Raw genomic sequence first — 10,911 nt, forward strand, 5'->3', positions numbered from 1 at the left:
TTCACATGAGATCCTGATTAACTAATTAGTTCTCAGGACTCCCACCACTTTTGTTTGATAGAGTATATATTCATTTTCTGTTTGCTATGCACACTAGCTATGTTTAAGCACTGTATGACAGTGTGAAACGCGTCAGCTTTTTCCCTAATTTTTGCTGTGACATGTTATTTTTGTGACCAGTTTTATTAAAGGGGAACGTTTTCTGGAGTGCGTCTGTCCTAGTCTTCCTCTTCAGTTTTGCATGTCATTGCATTGCCGTTACCCTGGGTTTTGGATCTAGTGAGAAAGTTCTTTGGTCTATCTGAGCGGTTACCCTTCTTCTCATCTACCAAAATAGTTGGGAACTCTGATAGGCCGTCTGGACATTTGCCTGTCTTTTGTTAAACACACAATCTCTCTTTTCTATCCTCTCATCCTCCCCTGCCCTATCACCCCCACATCCCCCCCCCCCTTTATTGACAACATCTGAGAAGATCGCTCTTCATGTTTGAATGCTCTGCATTACAGACCTCTGGGTCCTCCTGGAGTGTGACTGTTTATTCTGATAGCTACAGTTATATATTGAGGTTGTCAATTTTTAACTGTGCATGATTCATATAAACCTCAATGTTCACCTTTTGTGATCAAAAATGAAAGGATTGCTTGTTTTTTCTTTGTTCTCTCCAGCGCTGTCACCCACAGTACCTCTTTTCTGCCACAAGATGTACTTAGTATTCTGTGTTGAATGATACACAATGGGGTTGATTTACTAAAACTGGAGAGTGCAAAATCTAATGCAGCTGTGCATGGTAGCGAATCAGCTCCTAACTTCAGCTTGTTCAATTAAGGTTTGAAAAAAAAAAAGGAAGCTGATTGGTTTCTATGCAGAACTGCACCAGATTTTGCACACTCCAGTTTTAGTAAACCAACCCCAGTGTCTTTCAACATGAAAGACTGAGGACATACTGTGAGTGCAGGATGTCACGGGCTGTCCCCCAAAGAGGCAGCATCACAACATCAGATTTGCATTATCAAGGACCACTCACCACCAAGAAAATATCCGCACAGGAAGAGGACCCAGAAAATCCATTAACAGGCCTAAAGACAGAGGCCCGGATTCACGTAGAATCGCGTATCTTTGTGCGGGCGTAACGTCTCCTATTTACGTTACGCCTCCGCAACTTTTACAGGCAAGTGCCGTATTCTCAAACCAAAGTTGCGGCGGCGTAGCGTAAATAGGCCGGCGTAAGCCCGCCTAATTCAAATGTGGTAGATGTGGGCATGTGTTATGTAAATTTCATGTGACCCCACTAAATGAGCCGTCAGTGAAAGTATCCCAGTGCGCATGCTCCAAATTAGCCTGCAAGAAACCAATGCTTTAGACGTGAACGTAAATGACGCCCAGCCCTATTCGCGAACGACTTACGCAAACGGCGTAAAATTTTCAAAATTTGACGCGGGAACAACGTCCATACTTAACATTGGTACGCCTCATCTACGCCTCATATAGCAGGAGTAACTTTACGCCGGGAAAAGCCGAACGTAAACGGCGTATCTGTACTGCATCGGCCGGGCATACGTTTGTGAATTCGCGTATCTAGCTGATTTACATATTTCTAGGCGTAAATCAGCGTACACGCCCCTAGCGGCCAGCGTAAATATGCAGTTAAGATTTGACGGCGTAAGAGACTTACGCCGGTCGGATCTAATACAAATCTATGCTTAACTGATTCTAAGAATCAGGCGCATAGATACGACGGCATGGACTCAGAGTTACGACGGCGTATCTGGAGATACGCCGGCGTAACTCGTACGAGAATCCTGACCAGAGTGGGTAAGAGGGCCACAAAAAGTGGAGGGGGTCTTCTGTGGGAAGTCCAGAGTTTGGACTTGAGCTTTAAGTGTAGTGAAGCTGAAAAAAGCTGTGAAAAAATTTGCACAATTTATTTTCAGACACTTTCTAGGATTGTGGTAGACAATCAGTATTGTTTACTGAGAAAAAAAAACTTACAGGATGCAGGCAACCGACAATTTCAGTACAAGCAACATTCTGTCTATCAATATCCCTACAATATCACAGTGGTACAGTATACCTTCAGTTCACCATTTATAAAATCCTCCATAGGGCTTTTCAGTAAATACTTCATTTATTGTTGAGCCTTCTTATAAGGAGGTTTCATTCCATTACACATCCCAAAAAATGGGGCTTAGAGATTATTCCTTATTTTAGGGTAGTGAGGGGAGGCATGCAAATCATTCTTTTATGCCCGTTGGTCAGCTGCATCCAGAGCTGCTTGTTGATTGCACAGATACAGCCTTATATTTCAAGACTCCTTTAGCTTACGCAACAATAACCAGTCTAGTTATACTTTGCATAGTTTACATGCACTGCACTAATGATCGATGACAAGTCTGAGATAGCTAAATGTTTCTGTTGTTATGAGCCAAAGGTTCAGGATGTACTGTTTTTCCAAGAGGCGTAAATTAATTATTTTATACCTACAATCCTAAAATGAGGAATGACCCCCTTATTTTGGGGGGATTTTTTTTATGTAATGAGACATATGGAGACGTTTTGTTCTAAGAACTTCTTCATACTGGTTTGGTGAAGGGCTTTTTGGTTTCCTTTTGACCCACCTCACCATAGTCTGTCAGGTTACACATTCATGGTTTATTTATGCATAGAAAGTCGTTAAGCTCCACTTTAACTGCTGGAAAACTTGCTCACACTGGTCTTGGATTGACCCCGAGGCTTTCTGGGCCCTCTGGGTTTTCTAACTAGGTTTGTCACATTGGTAGGTAGGCCTCAGCCAGGAAGTGACAGCTTCCAACTTCGGTGGGACAATAGCCACTCCTTCATCAGAGACAACATGGCTGAGGTAATTAACCGAAGGCTAGTAAAACTGACATTTTACCAGGGACAGCTTCAATCCCTTATCATGAAGCCTCTTCAGGTCCTACTCCTGACACTCTTTATGCTCTTCGAGAGCTCAAAGACATTGATATCGTTTGGGTACACCAACACTTGATCAGGTTCATGTCCCCTACTTCTCCCTCTGTCGCTGGAACATTGCTGGAGCGCCAGACAGAACTTGAGGCATCCTGTCAAACTCAAAGAACCCTACTAGGGTGATAAAAACTGTATTCTCCCTATCTTCAGGGTAAATGGGAAGTTAATATCAGATGGTGAGACGGGGTGGCTGGACTTACGTGTCCTAGCCACATTCGAGCACGCAATTTCACTGGTGAGGCAGTAATATTGCGGGCACTGACTGAAAACTTCCTGTGGTTTGCCGCAAAGCCCTAGTCAATATCACTTCTGGGATTACCTCCACTCCTGTGTACTTTCCTCAACAGTCAGCTTCAAGGACAACAAAGGAGCCTGGTTGCTCCCACTTGAGCTTGTAGACACGCCATCTCTTCAGGTTGTAGTACCTTCTCACGTCAGTCTAAGCATCATATTTTCCCCCCTTCTTCAGCTGTGGTGTTCTTTTCTTGGACAGACACTTGTCTCAGCATGGGGTATACCAGTGGCGGCTGGTGCTCAAAAATGTTGGGAGGTGCAAACAAACTGAAATATTAAAAAAAAAAACATCACTGTGCCCATCAAACGCAGCCACTGTGTCCATCAATTGCAGCCACTGTGCCTATCTAATGCCGCCACTGTGCGCATCAATTTCTACCACTGTGCTCATCAAACACAGCTACTGTGCCATCAAACGCAGTCACTGTGCCCATTTATTCGCTGCCACTGTGTCCATTAAATGCTGCCACTGTGCCCATTAAATGCTGCCGATGTGCCCTATTGAATGCTACCACTGTGACCTTCCGCCCGCTCTGCCTGGCTCTTTGTTTGTCTTGACCCGGACCTGCCGCCACAAACAATACTCTATCTTTTCTCCCATACCTATCAAAAGGAGGATGAGAAGCTATCAGACTATGTCAAGCGACTAGATCAGATTCTATACCAGATCGTAATGAAGGGTGGAATGGAAGGCAAAGCCGCAACCAAGAACTTAGTATCTCAAATGATCAGAGGTGCGCAGCCACTGGATCTTGTTGTGCTACAGTTTCGGGCCCAGGGCTTGAGTAACCTCTGCACTTACACTAAATTAATTAAGGCTATCATGGAAGAGGAGGCACTCATTACAGTCAAGGTACCAAGGCCTAAGGCTTCCAAGGGACATAAACATGGTGCCTCAGCTTGCGGCATACAGTCAGGATCTGAAATAGAAATCAGTCAAGAGGGAGGGGTCTGCGACTCTATTGACACTTTGACACAAGCCGTGGCCCAACTGGCACAAGTGCAGACCGTTTAACAAAAAAACTTCTGTGGGATCCAGCAGACAGTTGGACAAGTGATGAAGGCTCAAGCTGATATGCAAAAGTCACTCTCGGAAATGAAATATGCTGTGCCAGCCTCTGTGGTTGAAAGAAGAAATGTGACCCCCCTCCCCAGTTCTGAAATGTTATCAATGTGGGGAGGTAGGGCATTTTATTGCGCAGTGCCCAAATGGAGAAAGCTTGGCAGATATAGCAGTAGAAGTTGCCAAAGCATTGAAGAAAATATTTGCCAAGAAGTGGCACAGTGGCACAGTGGCTCACCCCAAAAACAACAACGCAAAGAGACCGCAGCGGAAGTCCAAACCATCACAGAGGGCTCCTGTTGTTGCCTCTGAGCGACCTACTGCCCCACTCCCATTGACCCAGGCTACCTGGCGACAGAGAGTCAGTGCACACCAGACTCCCAGAGTTCAACAGAGACTCAAGCGGATCAGAATTTTCACAGGAAAGGAGTTCAGATACAAGCCACCAAACAGGCCCAGCCTGCCACTTTACGAATTCCCACCCAAGTCACTGGGGCCTTCTCCAGTTGTCCCCATCCAAGTGGAAGGAGTATACACCAAGGCTCTCCTGGATACTGGAACTCAAGTGACCCTCCTCTATAGAGACTTTTATGACAAGCACCTCAAACACCTGCTGTCAGGGATCGAATGGGAGACTGATTTGATGAGGTCGGCCTCTCTTATATCTCCTGTCCTGGCTCTGCTGAAGGTGAGACAGAGGAAGCCGAAGGACAAGAGGGACACGAGTGCCTGGAGCAGGAGGTCCCGGGAGAACAGCTTGGCAGAGTTCAGCGGCCTGCAGTAGACTGTGGTGAGCTGAGCAACTAAACGTAGCTGAAGGCGGTAACCTGTCCCGCGTTTAGCATTGTGTCGTTTATAGTAATTTTTCGTTTTTTCGCCATTTAAAAAAATAAGTTTTATAAATGCAAATGCGGCTAAACGCGGCATGTAAACATGGCAAAACTGACGCTTTAAACGTGGGTTACTATCTATCAAGTTTTATAATTTAGGAGCAGTTGTAAAAACGTCCCGTGTACATGGAGCCTAAAATGTACAAAGAACTTATCTATGCAGATGTTTTGTTGGGACATATACACATCTGCAAATTCCTGGGGCAGGTAATTTATGAGGGGCCGAAAGTTTATGGAGCCAATCATAGTCAGGGTCACCCAGGAACAACAGAGGGTATTGTCACAGAAATGCATAAAATGCATTACTGTCTCATATCTTCTCCTGGCCATTGCAGCAGAGAATATGGTCTGTGATGAATCGGTTCTGTGGACCAATATGATCACAGTTCATTCTTTTCTGTAATGTCCATGTTAAGTGTTAGGCTCAAAAAGTTTTAAATTCCAAAACCATGATAGGTTTCCTCTGGAATGGCCTGGCAAGATGTGAATTTGGGTTGGTGGCGATGTGCTGTTGGGCATAAATATTACATTGGTCCACATATAGAGGTCTTCAGCGAAAAACAGCTACAAAAAATTAAGGGGCGTTGTTTAGTTGGATGTTTCCACCTGAACCCTGGGCTGGGATGTTAATGGGGAGATAACAGGTGCTGCTGAATCTGGGGGCAGCCAATTACAGTTTTCATGCACCTCTGGCCTCTACGGGCCTGTGCTCAAATTCCTGGTTGCTGTGGTTGCAGTAGCTAGCCACCTCACCAGCTTGTACTGCACTGCTGGTGCATGTCACTTCACCACCAAAATTCTGCATTGTTGTGTTTAAAAGAGCAGGATGTGCTATGTTGTTGGTGTTTGCCAGATCACCAAAAAGTAGTGCAGTGCTAGCGCCTGCTACATTTGAGCATAATGATGTGTTTTTAGCACCTCAGCTACATGGGGTCGGGTACTGGTTTTAGCAAGGACCTCTTCACCATTGTCTGAGCTAGCTCTCAGGGTGCCACTGCTTTCTACAGGGTCATAGCTTGAGGGCCACTGATAGAATCTTTACCCCACTGGTTGAATCTACAAATCCTCTGTCACCTCTGACACCCTGGGTTCAGTAATTTTTACCAACTGTCATCTATAATAACAAAACTTACACAATACCAATGAAACAGTTCAAGTTTGTTTACTGTGGAAAAAGGGACACATAAAAGTGTAAAACATAGCACTGTAAATCGCAACAGTATTTTTATCTGAATAATATAACACTGTTTATAAACACTATTTGCAATTGGTAACCTTTTGGTAGTAAAGAGAAAGGCAAAGTATACAAAATGACTAGTTAAGGTGTTACTCTTTGGAATCCAGAGAATCTTCAGTTAGCCTCGAAAGGTTAAGAAAACGGTGATCCTTGATGATAGCATAGCAAATTTGGCTGATCTGTGGTATATTTTTATATTACTTCACACTCTTCCTATATGGCTGGAATATTATTGTATCCAATAAGATTGCTGGTGGTAAAGATGTGAACAGGATATAGATGCATGCATACAGTGTTAGTTAGAGTATGTGAACAAACTTCCAGTGGTACCACAAGTACCAGAAAGCTGGGTTGGATAAGCGATGTTTATATGCAGTGTCCTAACAGAATCTAAATGGGCAAATGCCTGCTCACCGCACTGGTTACAGAAGCTGCTGGCAGTGATGCAGGTGATGATGAAGACTCTTTCAGGAACTTCTTCTGAATCCTGGTTCTGGGAATGGTCTCTGACCCCCTTACACCACGCCACGGCCTACCCGGATATAAAAAAGTGCAGGCGTTGCTGGAGGATCTGGTCGGCTGTAGTCTCCGGTCCGCTGTAGGTGAGAAACAAGGTCCCTCTGGATGCAGCTGTACGACTCCCCGCTGTGCAGGCCACAATTCGACAGCGGCTCACACTGACACAGAGCTCCTGCTGGCAGATCCAAGCCAGCGTCTCAAGAAAGCGATCTAGCGATCTCCTTCTCAGCAATCTAGTAGTGGTAGTTCAGGCCAGTCCTGCTGGAATTAAAATGTCAGAATTTGGAACTAGAGCTGCACGAATAATCGTCAAGAATCGTTATCGCAATCTTTTTCCCGTTGCGATTCTTGACACAGGGTTTCACGATCTTTGACATTAAAAGAATTTTCTCTCTGCACTTTGGTATGCAAAGAATTTCCTCTCTGCTCTCAGCCAAAAGTCAAAGTCTGGGCAATCTGCCAAATCTGGGCAGCCTGCCAAGTTTTGAAAACATTCTATATCAGTGGAAAGTTAAGTCTAAACATTGTATCACATTGACTTCTGTATGTAAATTAGGAACGTTTAACCACTTAAACACTAGAAAATTACTTAGAACCCCCAAACATTATATCATTTTTTAGTAGAGACCCTAGAGAATAAAATGGCGGTTGTTGCAATATTTTATGTTGCACTGTATTTGCACAGCAGTCTTTTTAAACACATTTCTTTGGGGAAAAATTACTTTTATGAATTAAAAAAAAAAATAGCCAGTAAAGTTAGCCCATTTTTTTTTTGTATAAATGTAAAAGATTTTACGCCGTGAGAATTGTGAGAGAATCGTGATCTTCATTCTAAGCAAAAAAATTGTGATTCTCATTTTGGCCAGAATCATGCAGCTCTGTTTGGAACTACACACCCCTCGGTGCTTTTCTCTGCTCTAAGTTTTGTCTAAAAGGAAATGACACAGGGAGACCAAGCAAACAGTAGAGGAAGACAATCCCACATAAATAACGCTGTACACTATCCCTGAATGGCAGGCATAATACCCAGCTCCTGGCTACACATGCTAGAAATAAAATATAAATTAACTGCTAGTACTAGCAGAGATCAGGACTGATCTTGCAAACACTGCGGTTTTGTGGACAGTGTATCAGAGTTGGCAGTAATCAGAAAAATTGTATTGACACTGTACTTGTTGGGGGGAGAGTGGCTAAACGCATGTGCTGGCATTGATCAGGGCAGATCCTGCTAACACTGCATTTTTGGGGACTATTTACTATTGGGCACAGTAGTGTAGTTCTGATTGTGATCAAGATACTGTTCCATGCATACACTATACTACTAATGGTGGTGATCAGAGACTGATACTGAGGTCAATAGTGACACTAATGCAGTAACCATAGATAATACTGTACACTGACACCGATGGCACTGTAACAGGGCAATCAAAGAGTAAACGGTGTAGGGCAATAAAGGGGTTAAATGTGCCCAATAAGTTTATGCAAGTGTATATGTGCTGTTTGTATTCACACTGATCTGGCTTTTTTCTCTCCCTGAACAAAAAAAGGTCTCAGGAAGGAAGAAACCTGGCCTGTCCTGTTTGTTCTGTTTACAAAAACACACTGATCTGTGCTATGATTGGTCACTGCCAAGCAGCTGGTATACAGTCAAAATGACTGACTGTAACCTTCTGACAAACTTGTGCTGTGTCCAATCACAGAACAGGCTAGTAGGGGGACATGCATGCGTGCCCGAAAACCAGGAAGTACACTGCGATGTACCAGTACTTTGCAGTAAATGTACTGTTAGTGTGCACAAGTGGTAAATGAGCATTGCTTCATTCGTCATAATCACTACATGTGTGAACGATCCCTAATAGCAGATGTTTGTTACTGACTGGATCAGCTTGTGAAAATAAATAATAAATGGCTAAAAGATAAAACTAAAACAGCCACCACATTTAAGGCCCTGTACACACGAGGAGACATGTCGGGACGCTGGATTTCGGGACGCTGGTTACACGTCATAACCAGCGGACATGTCCGATTAGGTGTACTAACCATCGGACATGTTCGACGGACATGTTTCCAGCGGACAAGTTTCTTAGCTTGCTAAGAAACTTTTGTCCGCTGAAAACCTGTCTGCTAGGCCGTACACACGGTCGGACATGTCCGCGGAAACTGGTCCGCGGACCAGTTTCAGCGGACATGTTCGACCGTGTGTACGCGGCCTAAGAATGGTCAAGCTGAATTTTACTTGAGATTTAAAAGTACCTAAAACATTTGTACACTACTGTATTTGCTAAGACCGTGCTATTATGCAGTATATCTCTGAATATATATTCATATTTATCTCTGATAGACAGCATACAATATAAATTCAATGTTTCATCTATTTATTGATCTTTTCATAATTTCTTGCTAAAAATAGATTTAATGGCGGTCTTTACCTCCTTATTTCTTAACGTGTAAATAATTGGGTTCAGTAGGGGTGTTACCATTGTATAGAACACAGACACCACTTTATCTACTGCATATGATACAGAGGGTCTTAAATATATGAAGACACTAGACCCAAAAAAAAGAATAACAACAGTGAGGTGTGCGGCACAAGTTGAAAAAGCTTTTCCTAGGCCCTCTTCAGATCGGGCTTTACGTATGGTGTTAATGATACCCACATAAGACAGAAGTAGCACAAGGAAACATAGCACAGAGATCAGGCCACTGTTGGCCACGTATACTATTTCTATAATAAAAATATCTGAACAGGCCAGAACGGACAAAGGGTGGATGTCACAGAAGAAATGGTCTATTTGGTTTGGTCCACAAAACTTCAGTTGACATGTCATGATGATCTGAATTATGGAATGTAAACAACTGGTGGCCCAACAAACAAACTCGAGCCAATGACAGACTGTCTTGTTCATAATACCGGAATAGCGTAAGGGGTGGCAGATAGCAATGTAGCGGTCATAGGACATGACCGTTAAGAGAATGCACTCAGTTCCTGCAAAGAAATGCAGGAAGAACAGCTGGGTGATGCAGGAATTGATGGAGATCGTGTTGGTTTTGGAAATAAAGTCTGCTAGAATTTTGGGGATGGTCACTGTAGCATAGCACAAGTCTACAAGGGATAACCTACTAAGAAAATAGTACATGGCTGAAAGAAGACGTACTTCAAAATGGACTGCCACTATGATCAACAGGTTTGCCAGTAATATAAGAATGTAGGTAATGAGAAGCAGAAGAAATAGGGCTATGCTGAGCCTAGGGAAACTGGTCAATCCCAAGAGAGTGAACTCTACGACTTTGTGCTGGTTAGTGGAATTCATTATTTCTAGGAATAAAATAATAAATTAGACTAAATTAATTCAGGGAAATAGATGAAAATACTAAAATATAGTCAAGTTCGTGCAAGATATTTTATGCCCTTGATTTATTTATTTAAAAAAAATAACCTTGAGAGTGATAAAATGTAATTTCTTTAGTTGCTTGTGTCTCTGTTGAAGAGATAACATCTTATTTACTGTCAAGTGACAAGTATTGGTTGCAGAAGGGATTCAAACTAAAACTGGACCTAAAATCCAAAAATGTCATGTTAAAAGTGTAATTAAACCCACATCATTAAAAACTAGCAATATTGCAAGCTGTTCATACTCACTCAGTCACATTGGGATTTGTTTTCTGTACTCTGCAAAAAACTGTCTGATCCTGCTGTTTTCTATCCCTCCCTTCTATCCATGTCCCCAATGCAGCTGGGGATTATGCAGAGCAGCTGTTGACAGCTACTGCACATGATCATATTTCAGTGCGTTTCCTCCTTGATAACATCTGAGCCGCCCATGTGACTATAGAGTCCCACATGTGGGCGCATACACAGTGGTAAATGACACTCTCTCCCTCCTCCTTCATACCCACTAAACATTTAAATACAATGAGG

At 43.1% G+C, this 10,911-nt stretch overlaps 1 protein-coding gene across 1 annotated transcript; it reads right to left on the reverse strand.

The window, feature by feature from the left end:
* Positions 1-6,603: 6,603 nt before the first annotated feature.
* On the reverse strand, positions 6,604-10,377 carry LOC120916082 (olfactory receptor 1509-like). The gene is made up of 2 exons (XM_040326914.1): positions 9,405-10,377; positions 6,604-7,228 (listed from the first exon to the last, which is right to left on the reverse strand). The coding sequence occupies exons 1-2, from the start codon at positions 10,301-10,303 to the stop codon at positions 7,006-7,008; spliced, it is 1,122 nt and encodes a 373-aa protein (XP_040182848.1). The 5' UTR covers positions 10,304-10,377; the 3' UTR covers positions 6,604-7,005.
* Between the last annotated feature and the right edge of the window lie 534 nt (positions 10,378-10,911).

Source organism: Rana temporaria, chromosome 10 (genome assembly GCF_905171775.1).
Source record: "Rana temporaria chromosome 10, aRanTem1.1, whole genome shotgun sequence".
NCBI classification, from domain to species: domain Eukaryota; kingdom Metazoa; phylum Chordata; class Amphibia; order Anura; family Ranidae; genus Rana; species Rana temporaria.